Source organism: Neovison vison, chromosome 13 (assembly GCF_020171115.1).
Source record: "Neovison vison isolate M4711 chromosome 13, ASM_NN_V1, whole genome shotgun sequence".
NCBI lineage: Eukaryota > Metazoa > Chordata > Mammalia > Carnivora > Mustelidae > Neogale > Neogale vison.
This window is the reverse complement of record NC_058103.1, coordinates 65672979-65689636: the sequence shown is the minus strand read 5'-3', so window position 1 is coordinate 65689636 and position 16658 is coordinate 65672979. Positions and strand designations below refer to the sequence as shown.

The following is a 16658-nucleotide window of genomic DNA, read 5'->3' as shown; positions in this document are numbered from 1 at the left end:
GTCTTTTGAGAATGTGTGAGAATGGATGTGTGTGTGTGTGTGTGCACACGCGCATGTATGTGTGTGTTTGTGGTAGTGGTTGCTGGAGAAGAAATGATGGACATCTCTACAACTCTTCTGATACTCTATTCTGCTGAAAGGTAAATCAAATTAATGATTTATTCATTCTATGAACACTGATATTACTTGTTCCTCCCTTTATGTTCTCTCTCAGAGAATGTCAGGACCATTTATCTAATTGTCCATGTCATAAACGTCTACATAACCAATAAGCAGCACAATAGCTAACATTTATTGAATATGTGTACTTTGTGGTAGGTATTTTACATGCATTATTTTATGTATGTATGTATGTTTATATTTTCTACATGCATTATTTTAAATTTAACCGTACAACAACCCTACAAGTAGGTATTATCTATCTTATAAGCAAACATTTCTCTTGGATTAGTATAATAACCTTCTACCTCCCTAACCGTGGTCACACCTCTCCCAACCATTTTTTAAAATGTGTTAATCCGTAGTAATTCTAAATAGATATCTAATTATGTTATTTTCTCATTTTAAGCCCTTCTGTGGTTCCCCTAGGATAAAGTCCAAATTCCTTTAAATGATATATAAAGTCTTTTATGATCTATGCACTCTTCATCTTTGCCAACTTCCATCTCTCTGCACCATCTTGTACCTCACACTCTATTTGCAAGCCTTAAAAATTATTTAAAGTTCTTACCAGTTCATTTCTTACCTCTGCACAACCACCCTCTAGCTGTTCTCTCAGCTGATGCCTACACATTACCCACATTAAAGATTCATCTTAGAGTTTACCCTATTCAAAAGACTTCCCTGAATGATTTAGGAGCGCCTTCTTTGTAATTCTGTATCTCTCAGTGCTTTTTTCCTATACTTATTACACCATGCTGAACTGTCAATTAACTTATTCTGTCTCTGACACTGATTGGTAAAGTCCTTGAGTGGAAGGGCTTTATCTGGTTTTGTTGAAAATCCTATGTTTAGGGTACTACTTGGTCATAGTAAGTTGCTCAGTAAATTTTTGTTCAATGATTGTATCTTCATAAGTCTAGAAGAAGTTGAAAAGCCACGTGGACAGAAACAGATATTCAGCATTTCTTGCTTACTGAGTGGATTATTCTGACAGCCATTCTCTTTATTCTTATTGTTTGGGCTTATAATTTATAAAAATTGAGCAGATAAAAATTGATAAAATTAACTGAGAAAACATATTGCAAAATAAGAAAGTGATAAGCCGAAGGAAGCAGTAAGGTGAGATTGGTGGAGAAAAGGCAAGGAACTGAATTTTTTTCAGAGCTTATTTAATCAAATGTAGTTGTTAGTAAACCTAATCCTTGCAATAATTCTTTGAGACTGAAATGTTGTGCCCGTAGTAAAGACAAGAAAATTGAAGACCAAAGTAGAGCAAAACAAACGGAATGATTATACAACAAATTCTCTACAAATAAGCAGCAAACAACAGAAATTAAAATCAACCTTAGAAAATATGGAGAATATGCCAGAGTAAGGCAACCTACACCCTAAATAATCCTTTTGCTGGGTCTGGGTTTCTGTATCAGCTTTCTAGCTTTTCTTGTACCTCTGTTTCCTTCACTCTCATCCGCTTTGGATGTAGGAATACTTCATTCCTCTATACAAAATAAATTCCACTTTTGCCCTCAAGTTTTGTCTCACTTAACTTTTTCATGAGTCAAACTGACTTTATTAGACCTGCTTTCTGATTTAACTAAACTTCTCTGAGCCCAGCAAAGCACCTGACTTCTCTTTCAGGGAATTGTAAGCAACACAGCAGTAAATATATATATATATACTATTATTGTAGATCACGCGGGTTCGGGGAGGGGAGAGCTAAAATCCTTAGGGGTGGGAATCTTTAAGTTACCATATTCTGCGCAGTGAGAATCTGGAGTCATTTTCAAGTTACACAATTTCCTACTTCTTTTCAGTCGGGTCAAGTCGCTAGACTTTGTTAAGTCTCATTTATTACTACTGAAAAGAGAATACTAGTAAGAGGCTCCTATCTACCTACCCGAGGATTTCTGTTAAGAAATGAGGTATGTGAAAAACGCTTCACAAACATTTGGTTAACTCCGTAAAACATTTGTACCTGGCTACGAACGAGACTGCATTAACTTGGGTTTCCCGGCTGAAGAAATTCAAAGACGGCTTGTCTCTAGGGAGAGGAAGCCGAGCGTTACTACGTGACGTCATCACCCCACGCCGGCCGCGACGGTTTCCGGGTTGGGCTTAAAGCCGTGTTCCACGCTATGGGGTTTTGGCGGCGTTTGTTGATTTTTGGCTGGGTATCGCTTCGGGGTGGTGGCGGGACAGGTGTCCCGCTTAGGGGAAGCCGAGTGTTGGTTTGTCGGCGCCAGGTTCGTGGTGCTGCTGGACAGGGGGAGGCGGGAGGACGGAGATGCTCGGGCGGCAGGGCCCTAGGTGCCCTGGCATAACCTCTTGCGGAGGCCTCACCTCAGATCTTAACGGGTCCCTGCCAACTAGACGGCAAAATGAGACCCCGGTTGGCTGGATGTCCCCAGTTTCCAAGCAGGCCCCCAGTAGGACCTGGCCGAGGAGTGGCAGAATATGAAACAATTCTTGAACATGGATGTGTGACTTGTGCATTGTTTTATCTATTAGTTTATTTACAAAATAGATTAAAGAGAAGTAAACACGTGGAGGATTTAACTCAGTAAGGAGACAGTTTACTTACTTTCCATTTTTAATGTCTGCGTATGCTGGCAGGTAAATTTCAGCTTAAACAGTGTATTTCCACAACTGTGATCAATAGTGGTAGGTAGATAGTACAAAAGACCTAACAAATGGAGATAAAAATTAGCCTGGAAAGGAAGGCCCTCTAACAAACTCCGAATTTTTACTTTAACAGCATGATAATAGAGATGGATTATTTTAAAACTTTTTTTTTTTTTTTTTTTTAAGTTATCTGGCGCTGACAATGAGACCTTAAAACAAAGAAGAATGCAAATCATGTCCCGAGGACTTCCAAAGCAGAAACCAATAGAAGGTGTAAAGCAAGTTATAGTTGTGGCTTCTGGAAAAGGTGGAGTTGGAAAATCTACTACAGCAGGTATTATAGGATATAGGATATTCTGATCTCAAGTAGGAATTTATGCCAACTGGCAAGTGCACAGCATTAAAATTAATAGTTTTGATTTTTAAAGAGTTATTTGTGAAATTGCTAATAGCTGATTTTGTAGTATTAGGAGTTGGTAGTGATTAGGAAGTTTAGCAGTTTCAAAAAGCTAGGTACATAGCCAGATGCTTGACTCCTTAACTGAGTAAAAGGTGGTCAGATTATCCATCAGATCTTCAGTTTTCCTAACTGTAAAATGACAATGATAACCTTTTTCATAGGGTGGCTATGTAAATTAAATATGCTAGCCACTTAGCTCAGAGTCTCTTAGATAGTAAGTGCTCAATATTTGGTTGCTGTTATTATTTTTTAAACATTTAATAACTTTAATACTAAATTATTTCTGTTCTTTGATGTTCTCTTCCAGTCTATGAATGTACATATAGCTACAAAATTGCAGTGAGACTTTTTAGATTATTAAGACCTTTTTCATTTAATCATAATGTAATTTTCAACATTTATAAAATAAGCATTGATCTAATATTTGAAAAAAAATTTTTTTATACATTTTATTTATTTATTTGACAGAGAGAGAGAGATCACAAGTAGGTGGAGAGGCAGGCAGAGAGAGAGAGAGAGGAGGAAGCAGGCTCCCCATTGAGCAGAGAGCCTGACGCAGGGCTTGATCCTAGGACCCTGGGATCATGACCTGAGCCAAAGGCAGAGGCTTTAACCCACTGAGCCAGCCAGGTGCCCCTGAAAATGTTTGTAAAGGTTTAACATTGTTTTAATTGTTTAAAATACCATCTAATCTGTATATCTTTTCTATTAATAATACTGGAGCAGAAAATTTGTTTTTGGTGGCTCTTTTTAATTGATTGTAGATTTCATGGTGACTGAAATGCTGCTTTCAGATTCATAGGAGAAATGTCACCAGAAATAGAAGAGTTACCAGCCAAGACTAATAACTTGGATAATAACTTTGGATATTCCCAAAATTTTTCAAAAGAAATTTTTAATTTTTTTTAAAGATTTATTTATTTGAGAGAGGGAGAGAACAAGCAGAGGGAGGGGCAGAGGAAGGAGAGACTATCCTTAAGCAGATTACCCGCTGAGCATGGAGCCTAATGCCAGGCTCTATCCCAGGGCCCTGAGATCATGCCCCGAGTCAAAATCAAGAGCTAACCAATTGAGCAACCCAGATGCCCCAGAATTTCTTATTTCTAAAATGATTATTCCGGTGTAATAAGGGTAAAAGGGTAATAATTTCCCTTCTTCTGGTCCTACAACACACCTCGTATTATTAATTTGGAGTCATAAGCCCCCCACCCCTTTTTTAAAAGATATGCTTATTTTAGAGACAGGGAGAGTGAGAGAGAGAGAGAGAGAGAGAGAGAGCATGAACAGGAGGGGCAGAGGGAAAGGAGAGAATCTCAAGCAGACTCTTGCACTGAGTGCAAAGCCTGTCTCAGGGCTCAACCTCACAACCCCGAGATCAAAACGTGAGTTAAAATCAAGAGTGGGCTGCTTAACTGCCTGCACTACCAGGTGCTCCTGGAGTCATAAAACACTATTATCTTATTGTTGCCTTGTATTTTCAGTCATTAATATAGGAATGGCTGCTAATTCAAGTCTTATCCAGTTGATATTTTTTTGCAGGTAATTAAAAAAAAATGACTATTTTATTTGTTGATTTTGGTGTAGTTCCAAATTGTCAAGATCTTTTAAATTATAGTTTTTTTGGTCCGACTATTAACCTAAAGTTGGGGAATATATGTACCTTAAAATTATTCAGTTCCATTGAAATCAATGACATTTTGAAATAAGAAGGGCTAGTACGGAGTTTTGTGACTAAAGACCTTATGTCTTCACTTAAAATGCCATTTTTAGTAATTTCCCAGTATAGTAGTTTTATGGTTGTACAATCAGCTACAAATCCAACTATATAGTTTATTAGCCTAATTTTTTTTCTCATTTTTACCTGAAGGTAACTGTGGAAGAGTTTTTCAGATGTTTTGAAAAAAACAAGACTTACCAAGTATTATAGTTATAATAGACCTCTAATATTATTGTTTGATAGATACTGTATTATTACTTAAGAAAGATTAGTGATTGTTCCAATGCTATATGCTACACATTTTTACTTTCTTTCCTAAGGGCCTACAATCCATCTATTTAATATTTTGTTTTTAAAATTTAGAAGCTTTGGGGCGCCTGGGTGGCTCAGTGGATTAAGCCGCTGCCTTCGGCTCAGGTCATGATCTCAGGGTCCTGGGATTGAGTAGGCAGCAGGCTCTCTGCACAGCATCCCCCATCCCGCAACACCTGACTCTCTGCCTACTTGTGATCTCTCTCTCTCTGTCAAATAAATAAGTAAAATCTTAAAAAAAATAAAATTTAGAAGCTTTTAGTCTTTGGTTCTAGAATCCACCTCTTCCTGTTTTTTGAAAATTCAGAGTACATTTATTTGTTTTCAGTAAAGTGAATTCCTTTGGATGCTGTGTGATTACTTGGACTGGTTGAAGTTGGAAAATATTTTCATGATGATATCCCTAAGTTCTTTGAGTTTTATGCAATATAATTTGTTGGGTCTGTAGGCTAGTACTTGTTTAAAATATTGTTTTTGTTTTTGGTTAGCGGATCATCTATTGCCAAGGAATGTGACAGCATTTAAATAGGAAAATATATGAAAAAATATGCAGTTGTGACATACAGTAGTATTTCAGTAAATGCCCCTTCCTTTCTTTTTTTCTTTGTTAGCATTAAACCATCTGTCCCAAAGAACTGGCCTTTACTTTTTTTCTAACAGCTCTGTCTGCATATATATACACACACATATATATGTTTGAAACTAAATATATGTTCCAAACTATCTCAAAATTTTTCCCATTTGAATATGTATGCTAGAGATTTTTTTCAGTTATAATGATGATACATGGTTAATCCAAACATGCTCTGATTCCATTGTGTAAATGTGAGAGGATCCTAACAATGCTTAATACTTAGATTGTATAACCTGTAATATACCTAAAATTCAGAATTATTTGATAATTTATAAAAATTGATTTGTCAAGTGTCATGTCTTAGTCTAAGTACTTTATATCAGTATTTCATTTAATTCTCACAACAGTTATGAAAGAGGAATTATCCTCGTTTTATAGAGGAGGAAAATAAATTTAGGGGTAAAATATCCTACTGAAGGTTATGTAATAGAAGGTGGTAGAAGTAGGATTTGAACCAGGTCTGCCTTGAAAATTTATGCTCTTAACTACTTTAAAGGAAGTAATCTCAGCATCATTAATGACATTGTTCTGTAAAGGTGGTTGATTCACAGTATGGAAGTCTACTAATCATTCTTGGAATTTTGTTACCTTGGGATCTCTTTATCTCAGGTGTAACATACCTCTGTTGCTGGGCTCAACATGGTTTGGGGACTACTTTCCTTCTTTATGTCTTTGGGATTCACTAGCAATAGGCAGTTTTGGGAATATGTTTTACTACCTTACCTTTGACCCTCTTCTCTTTCCTTTGCACAGGGGTCCAGCCTTTCATACAGGGGTATTTGTGAGTTAGGTACTTGGAATTCCTGCAATTTCAGCATTTATGTTTAAAAGGCAAAAGGATCATATATATTTTTATTTGTTAAAAGGTATATACTTTTTTGGCAAAATGTTTTTGAAAATAATTGAAATATATATATCAGTAACATTGTTTTTTAAAAGCTAAGTAGATTATTTAACAACATTATAACAGATTATAAAAATGAGTCATTTAAAATGTTAATTGTAGGGCAGGCATCGATTGCTTATGTTGGGATGTTATTGTCTTTTTGTCTTTTTTACTTTCTGTATTCTCTCTGTGTCTTTATTTTTTATAAGTAAAGGAAATACATTAAAAATTTCTGTGCTTTGGTTATTACATTGAAAATATTAGAAGGCAAACTGAATTTTAATAGAGGGAAAGTCACTAAGTTTAATTACTTTTTTGTTTCTTACAGTGAACCTTGCACTTGCACTAGCAGCGAATGATTCGGTAGGTGTTTATTAATAAAAATATTAATTTATTAAAATGTTTTTTAAGGAAATGATAAAGAGCATATTTTTCATTTATTCTGTCAGGGGCTATATCGTGTAGCGGTAGTCCCTTGCTTTTCTTTAAGGAACTAAGAAATCTGCCATAAGTACTGAGTACATCTAATGGTAATGATGAAAATGGAAGGGGTCAAAGAATTCAGGCAGCGTTTGGAAGGTAGAGAAGGCAAGGAAATGGATTCTTCCTTAGAGCTTCCAAAAGATATGTGATTCTGCCAACACCTTAATTTTAGCTCATTGAAACCCATTTTGGACTTCTGTGATAATTTCTCACAGTAGAAGTAGGAAATAAATACAGGAAATCATTTTTCTTAGTTCTTAAATTTCCAAAGATGTCTTTATTTTGCCTTTATATTTGATTTGACTTTGATTTGCCTAGATGTAGAATTCCAGGTTCAAAATAATTGCATCTCTGAACCTTGTAAACAACATTCCTTTTTCTTCTGTCACGCTAATGAAATATCTGATGCTAGTCTGATTCATATTGCTCTGTAATAACCTGTGTTTTTCCCCTCAAAGCTTTTAGAGTTTTCTTTATGTCTTTTAAGTTTAGAAATGTCACAAGTATGCATCCACTTGTTGACTTCAAAATTTTTTACCTGACTGGAAATTAGCCAGGCAGTTATCAAGTTTTGAAATTTCTTCCTTGATTACTTTAAGTGGTGTGTTTGTTCTGTCTCCAGAAATCTATTAGATAGATATTAATCCTTTATGCATTTTAATTTTTTAAAGAAGATTTTATTTATTGATTTAACAGACAGAGATCACAAGTAGGCAGGGAGGCAGGCAGAGAGAGAGGGGGAAGCAGGCTCCCCACTGAGTGGAGCGCCTGATGCGGCGTTCGATCCCAGGACCCTGAGATGACCTGAGCCAAAGGCAGAGGCTTAACTGATTGAGCCACCCAGGTGCCCCTGCATGTTAATTTTTCTCTCATATTCTCCATCTCTGTCTTTTGTTGTATGTTTTGGAAGATATCTTAGACTATTTTCCACATACTTTGTTGGGTTTTAGTTGTTATTTAGCCCTTCTGATTTTTATTTTTAAATTCCAGAATTGTATTTTTTCCAGGTTTCCAGAACTCTTTCTTATATTACAAATAGTGAGAAACAATGCGTCTATCATTCATTTGAATCTCTTTGAGGATGCTAATTAAAACTAATTTAAAAATTCTTCCTTTTACTCTACTTACTTAGCATGGTGATTCTTATAAAATGGTCCTCAGACCAGCAGAATCATTATCACCTGGGAACTTGTTGGACATGCAAAATTTTGAGCCCATCTTAAACCTAAAGAATCAGAATCCATGAAGGTAGAATTCTGCAGTCTGTGTGTTTTCTCTACAACCTATTTTTAATTTGATTTAATTTAATCTAATTTTTTTATAGAAGTGGATTCAACTTAACAGTGTTATATTAGCTGGAATCTATGTTTTAATCATCCCCTTAGATGATTTTGATGCATGCTAATGTTTGAGAATCATGGATCTAGAGTTTGTGAAAACTCTTATCTGCTGATGGCATCCTTTTTTGTTTTCTAGTGTGGTTATGTTTTTTATTTGGTTTTAAACCATTTTTTCTCTTGTTGTTTCAATGGGAATTTGGAAAGAAGAGAGATAATCATGTGTTTTTAGGCAGCCTTATTGAAGTAAGAGCCAGTTATATATTTTTAAAAATAATTTCTCTTAGGGGACTTAGTTACCCTGGAGAAGAGACACCATCTTCCTTAAAGAAGGAAGGAGACAGGGAAGAGTCAATAGATGGGAAGGTAGATAATTTGTAGATGTGGGTTTTTTTTTTTTTTAAGATTTTATTTATTTGACAGAGACACAGCAAGAGAGGGAGCACTAGCAGGGGGAATGGGAGAGGGAGAAGCAGGCCTCCTGATGAGCAGGCAGCCCTCTGGGTGCTAGGCTCTATCCCAGGACCCTAGGATCATGACCTGAGCCAAAGGTAGATGCCTAATGACTGAGCCATACAGGCATCCCAGTGTGGGGATCTTTTAAGTTGGTTATCATTTTAGTCAAAGCCTTGAGTCTTAAGTCAGTGTGAAGCAGCTATGTAATAGGGATCAAAGGATGAAAAGAATAGTTAAAAAGGGGTTATTCCTTCATGTTAAAGATTGCTCTTTATCTTTTTTTTTTTTTTAAGATCTTTTAAATTTATCTGATAGAGCACACAAGCAGGTGGAGTAGCAGGCGGAGGGAGAGGAAGAAGCAGGCTTTTTGCTGAGCAGAGCCCAACCAGGGGCTTGATCCCATAACTCTGGGATCGTGGCCAGACCTGAAGGCAGATGCTTAACTGACTCAGCCACCCAGGTGCCCCAGATATTGCTACTCTTGATGAGATGGTAGTTCAGAATTTTTTTTTTTTATTTCTGTGTTTTTGTTTTTTTCCTTTTCTCTTCTTTCAAGGAGCAGGGTTGAAGGCAGATTCATCTTTAGTGCTTATATGTGTGACGGAAATTGGCAACAAGAAAGGTAAAGCAGTAACACTTCACCTGGCTCATTTAGTAACCTTTAGTATCCTTACTGTTTATAACGTTTGTAAAATCTTCCTTAGGAAGGTCTTTAGTATTCTGTGATCCTAGTGAAGGTGTTTTTTGTTGTTCATTTCTTGATTTTTTTTTTTTTTTTTTAAGCAAAGTTAGTGTTTTTGATTCGGGACTAGCGTGTTTAATTTAAACTGTGCTCTGCCAGAGGACAGCTTGCATACAGAAAAGAAGAGCTATATCTGTTCTATATGATTTATATGTATCTGGCATAGTTTTATACTCTTCTATTTCTCAATTTAAGATTTTATTAATATTATACTTATTTGGAGGACATGTTTGGTCCTTAGGGGAAGCTCATGGTTCCTCCCAGCTCTTCTGTTTGCCTGAGTTGATATCGATGGCCAGAATATGTCTCATTATGGGGTTAAAAACTCCAGTTAGGATGGTGTCTTTGGAGCCTCTCCAGTAATTCATTCCCAGGGAGGCTTAATTCTGTGGAGTTTGAATTATAAAAGGGGTTTCTGATTTTCTTCTCTATAGGTCATTTTTGTTTAAGACCTTGCTAACTTTTACCTCCTTTCTTTTCCATGGGTTGTACTTGCCCTTTTTCAGCATTGGAATAGAAGATCCAGATCCAGGAAAGGGATATAGGACCAGGAAGCTATTCATTTTACTTTTGATATTGACCTTAGTAGTCTCTAAACAAGATTGTGTAAACCCCAGGGGTGTGTGTAAGATAGTCCATTGGGATGTAGGAAGGAAATTTTTTTTTCTATTTGTATTAATTTTTATCTTTTAAAATTTATGTTTTTTGTGGATGCTTTATAATTTATACTATCTTAGTATATATAGTATATATGGTAGTTGCAATGTAATTTATAAACAAATATATTAACATATATTAAGGATATATGCTTAAACATTTTTTACCGATTGGAGTGAATGATCAGAAAATTTCAGATGTCACTAGCCTACGCAAAAGGAATTTCTGGGCTGGATCAGATGCCCAGTTTATAAGAAGACTACTTTATAGATTGAGGTAAAGGCCTTAATGGGAATAGGGTGCAGCTTTTCCTTTTCCCTTGTCTTTTGTACTTTCATTTGGGGGATGTAGAAGGTAGTATTGCAGAGTAGAGTTTGAGATCATATGTGCTATGCATCTAAATAATGCATCCAGTGATTTGTTGGAGCTGACTCATGCTTGTTTGTGAGGGCCAATTGTTAAATTTTCAGGAATTTGGGAACTAGTTGATACCATGTTGTTACCATGAAATAGGCCATTGTGGGAATATTTAAACCATGGAAGTTGGCAAATATTGAAAATCAGAACCCCACCACATCTTGAGCCATTTGTTAAACATTTCCTGGCACACCACAGATCATATATATTGACAATCATTTTTTTGATTTTTCTTTTTTTCAATCTTTTTTATTTTATTTTATTTTATTTGTGTGTGTGTGTTTGTGTTTCAAAATTCATTGTTTATGCACCTCACCCAGTGCTCCATGCAATACATGCCCTCAATACCCCACCAGGCTCACCCAACCCCCCACTCTCCTCCCCTTCAAAACCCTCAGTTTGTTTCTCAGAGTCCACAGTCTTTCATGGTTCATTTCCCCCTCTGATTTTCCAATCATTTTTTTTTAAGAGGGAGAGAGGGGCAGGGCTTGGGGAGGGGCAGAGGGAGAATCTTAAGCAGGCTCCACACCCAGTGCAGAGCCTGATGTAGGACGTGATCTCACAATGCTGAGATCATGACCTGAGCCAAAATCAAGAGTCTGGTGCTTAACTGACTGAGCCACCCAGGTGTCCCCTTTTTTCTGTCTTCTTAACCATGTTATGGGTCTCATTCTTTTACAGTGTAAATTTAATAAACAGTGAGAAGGGCACTGAGACTGGGAGAGGGAAACATAAAGACTACCAGATACCATTGATTAGCTCCATGAGATTCCTGTCAGTTCAGTTCATTTTAGTCCAACAAATATTTGAGTACCTATAACACTTGTTGCCAGATACCCTGGGAATATAAAGAAAAGTAAATGTGCTGTGGGAGTTCACAGCCCAAGACTACATTCACAAAACAGTGTTGTGTGTGTGTATATGTGATGTGTTTGTTTAGGTGTGTATATACTTCTGTGTATCTGTGTGTGTGTATATTTTGGTGGTGTATAGATAAATTCAGTTCAGTAATCATTTGTGAGTGAGAAAGTGCTAATTAAGACAACAGTAAGGTTTTATTGTGCTTCATAAGAGTAGACACGTTGTGTACTCTTAAAGGTTTTATAATCCTGTGAACACAAAAGGAAGATAAAAGTCTTAAAATGACGAGATATATTCAAGGTCAAATATAGTAGTGTATCCTTCTAGGATGAGTAGCTTTTCTTCCAGAGAAAAGCGATCTTTTTTTTTTTTTCATAGAGCATTTTCATGCACATAATTGTATTTAGTTCTCACAGAAACCTGTAATGCAATGTCATAGTATTTATCAGCTTTACAGTCTTTATTGATTCTGCCCTTTCCTTGCCACATTTCATCAGTCAGCAAATACCCTTGTTTCTATCCCTGCGATGTTTTTCCAATATGTATTTTTCTATTGTCATTATTCCCACTCTAACTAAGACCCACATTACTGTTTGGCTCTTTTATTCGTTTTATACTTTAGTTTTTGAGTGCCTCTTCTATTCTAAGCATTTTATTTGGAGGATACAGAAAGGAATGAGACACCTGGTCCCTGCCTTTGAGTAACTCAGACTAGAAGACCACTGCAGTGGTCCAATCTATTACCTGCTTATGCTCAAATCCATTCAGTACATAATGCCTAATTACTCTTACTAAAGCATTATTGGAATTGCATCATTCCTGCTTAGTGTCACTACTGAATGCCTTTGCTCAAGATCTTCAACGATCTGGCTTCCATCTGCCTTCATAGGTTTGTGTTCAGCCTATCATCTAAATGGTCTTTGTGCTCTGGCCAATCTGGGTTACTTGAAGTTTCTTGCCAATTTGGGCTTGGATGTACTATGTTCTTGCTGAAATGGAGTATTCTCTTCACCTTTCTTCAGCTTACATGCCCTATCTTCCAGACTACCATTTATGGCTGTGCTGGTTATATCATGCATAAGGGTACTTGTCAAGGAGGTTGAGTATGATAGAAATCCAGACTACCCTCTTCTTGTACAACTGTAGGCTTCGTTTTGTTTTATTTATTTATTTATTTATTTTTGAAGATTTTATTTATCCATTTGACAGAGAGATCACAAGTAGGCAGAGAGGCAGGCAGAGAGAGAGAGAGAGGAGGAAGCAGGCTCCCTGCTGAGCAGAGAGCCCGATGCGGGACTCGATCCCAGGACCCTGAGATCATGACCTGAGCCGAAGGCAGTGGCTTAATCCACTGAGCCACCCAGGTGCCCTTATTTTTTTATTTTTTAAGTAAGCTCTAGACCTGGCTTGGGACTTGAGCTCACAGTCCATTAAGAGTCACATGTTGTACCTACTGAACCAGCCTGGCACCCCTGCAGGCTGCATTCTCATTCACACAGAGGCAGCTTTGTATGAGCCAGCTTTGCCCTGTGGGGCAGCTTAGTGAAGTGCTCCCTAAATTCCTTTCTTTCTCTGTCTTGGGAAATCCAGTAGCACTATTTATTTGTATGATTATTGTTCTTATGCAACCATTCTGTTAATTTTTATAATGACAAATGATATAACTAACATTTATTGAGCATTTATTATATGTCAAGCACTTTCCCTCATGACAGATTCTTAACTCATTTATGTTTCATAGCAACCATATGGGAATAGATACTATTATGATCCCTTTTTTAGCTAGAAAGCAGAAGTATTTGGAAGTGGAGTATTTTGCCCAGGGTCACTGAAGAAGTAAATGGCAGAGCCAAGATTTGAATGCTAACCTAGATCCTGTGCTCTTAACCTACTTGCTCAACTGCTTCTATCTTAGGTAGATTTTTATAGTTAAAGGTTGTGTTGTCTTCATCCTTGGCTATCCTTAGCAACAGCACAGTGCTTTATGATTTTGGAAATGCACAATAAATGTTTGCTGCACAGATGAATTAAGTATATAGAATGGTTTCATAGTATGTCAAGTGCCAAGTTTTGTTTTGTTTTGTTTTTTGAGAGGTGGTGTGGGACAAGAAGAAGACTTTTTATGGCTTAGTGGGCTATTCACTGTTTTTTTCTTGCTTCTTAAAACATTGTACATTCTATGATTCCACTTAACCATTTTCTCATTTTATACTCTGTATCTGCTAATCTCATTTTTTCAAATCCCTGCTTCAGTTACTACTGATGTGCCCTTGGTTCCAAATTTGTTACCAGCCAGGATCTCTGTCCTGGGTACCAGACCTGTCTGTCTAGTTGTCTCTGTAGACATCTACTGGAATGGCATCCAAGCTCAGTGTGTGTAAAACCAAACCCTTTTTCCCTATAACTTTCTTTGTCGTGTGGGATCATTTGGTTCCTGCCCACCTTCAAATTGGTCACCCATCCCTGCTGCTTTTACCACTTAAAATTCTGTATATTGTGTCCTCTCCTTTCATTCCTTAATGCTCCTGCTTTATTCAGACTCTTAACTGTGTGTCTTCCATGAGGTGATCCCTGCTGTCTATTTCTTTGCTATGATGTTTTGAGGAAAGGACTAACACTTAACCATATTATTTTAGAAGAGTTTACTTGTTTATCTCCTATGCTAACCTGTGAACCTTTTAGGGTCAATAGTTTTGGTTTTATTCCTCTTTTTTAAAAATCCTCAGTGCTTAGTCCAGTGATGATATATAGTAGATTTTTGATAAATGTTGGTAAAGACTATGGGACATATTAAATGAAGAGTGGTTGTGAATATATATATATATATACACATACATATATATTTCATTTCTATGGAAAATTCTAACTGTTGAATAAGTTGTTCACTGCTAAATTATGCTTTTTTTTTCTGAGGAAATGAAGTAATTAAAATTTAAATGGGATAATGTATGTGAAGAGCTTAGCACTCCGGCTGATACATAGTAAGTTCTAAATCAATTTTTGGTATGGGTGGCTAAATAAAAGCTTTTTGTAAGTAGTATTTAAAAGTAAAAGCTGATACATGTTTTACTTACTTGACTATTTTCGCAAAACTTATTTTAGGTTTTTACTTATTTTCCATTGCTAGAATGAATCATTAATTAGAATTTTAATTGAACTTAAAGATGGAAAGTGAAGCAGTATTATCTTCAAAGAGTTTGGGTCTTTTTGTTTTTTTTTTTCCCATTGATGTTTATCTTAAAATATTTTTTTCCCATGATCTCATAATGTCTTTACACTTAATCTTTCCAGACATACTTCTCTTCTTCACAAATTATCACTAGTAGTTCTTTAAATATAATTAAGATTATCTTAAGCCTGTGAAGTTTTGTGATCATGTTATGAAAAATTAGGAAGTTTTAGTTCAAGATTTCCTTCAAGATTTAGTTTTGGTTTTTGAAAAGTTCAGCAATCTTGGAATATGTTATGTACCACCACTTAAAACACTGTAATTTTCTTCATTAATAGTTACGTGTATTAGCAGTTAATAGTTATGTGTATAGCTTTTTTGTATACAGAACTGGGCTTGATTCTGGTTCTGCCTCTTGGAAGCTGTATGACTTTGGCCTGTATCTATCTCCTAAGGTTTTAAGTGTTAAAGGAGGTAATGTATATAAAGCATGAAGCACAGTGTCTGGCACATAATAAATGCTAATAAGAGCTATACTTATTAGCTATTGTAGTACTCCACATGCCAACCTGGACATTTTTTTTTTTAAGATTTTATTTATTTATTTGAGAGAGAGAATGAGAGAGAGAGCATGAGAAGGGGGAGGGTCAGAAGGAGAAGCAGACTCCCTGCTGAGCAGGGAGTCCGATGGGGGACTCCATCCTGGGACTCCAGGATCATGACCTGAGGCAAAGGCAGTTGCTTCACCAACTGACCCACCCAGGTGCCCTTGCATATGTTATTATAATCTGGATTATTTTTATGATGTGAATTTGGATTAAATATGTATGAAACTGTGTTTCTCACAATTACCTATGTGAAATCCTGATGTATAGTACTTAGTTCAAGTTTGTAAGGTTGGGGCTTATCTTTTCTTTAATGCCAGTGTTATGAGGGGATTGCATTATTTTCAAATTGACCTGTTCTTAATGTTTTTTTTTTTAAATTATTGTTTTTTAGTATATGTAACATACATTTCTTATAAAAATATTTTGTTTCAATATTATGGTTAGCTATTCTGGAGAAAGGGTACACTATTAGTGTTTGAAGTATAATAACTTTAAAATTAAAGGGAAACTGGGGCAAGAGATCCAGAAGGAACATTTGCAAAACTGTAATTTTTTTCTTTTTGTTTTTCAATTCAAAGATAATTCTTGGTAAGAACTGTGTTTTATAAGTGCATTTGAATTAATAAATTTTGACTTTTACCAAGGAGAAGAAGTCTCCGAAAATATATTTGAAATTAGAACAAAAGTCTTTACTAAAACTAAGATTTCTTTTGGTATAAATGGAACTATTTATAATAATTGATGACTTTTCTTGCAAATATTTGATAATTGTGATATGTACACATACTCATACATACATGGGGGATTATCACTTTATAATCAGTGAAAAAAATAGATTTTTAATGAATTACTTTTTCTTATTCCTTCATATATAAATTTGTTCATTCATTCATTCGTTCATTCATTCATCAGCCATCCATTTGAAGGCCTATTCTCTAGGTGCTCTGCTTAGCGTGGGATACAGAATTGAAAAAACCCTCTGTCTGTCCTCATCTTAGTTAATTTACAGCCTGAGTGACTGGGGGATTTTATTTCCATTCAAAGCAGGGATCTCTGTATGACTTGATGATTCTTGTTTCCTGTCTTTTTTCTTTCCCATTTACCACAGATGGCTTTTTCTGCTCTTTAGCCTTCT

The 16658-nt window shown here is 36.1% G+C and overlaps 1 protein-coding gene across 1 annotated transcript in view; it reads left to right on the top strand.

Moving 5' to 3' along the window:
- Window positions 1-2268: 2268 nt before the first annotated feature.
- Window positions 2269-16658, top strand: part of NUBPL (nucleotide binding protein like) — a 214434-nt gene continuing 200044 nt past the window's right edge. The window contains exons 1-3 of the mRNA XM_044229761.1: window positions 2269-2405; window positions 2971-3118; window positions 7122-7156. Of these exons, the coding sequence (XP_044085696.1) occupies window positions 2298-2405; window positions 2971-3118; window positions 7122-7156 (291 nt within the window). The 5' untranslated portion in view covers window positions 2269-2297. The remainder of the gene's footprint in view (window positions 2406-2970; window positions 3119-7121; window positions 7157-16658) is intronic.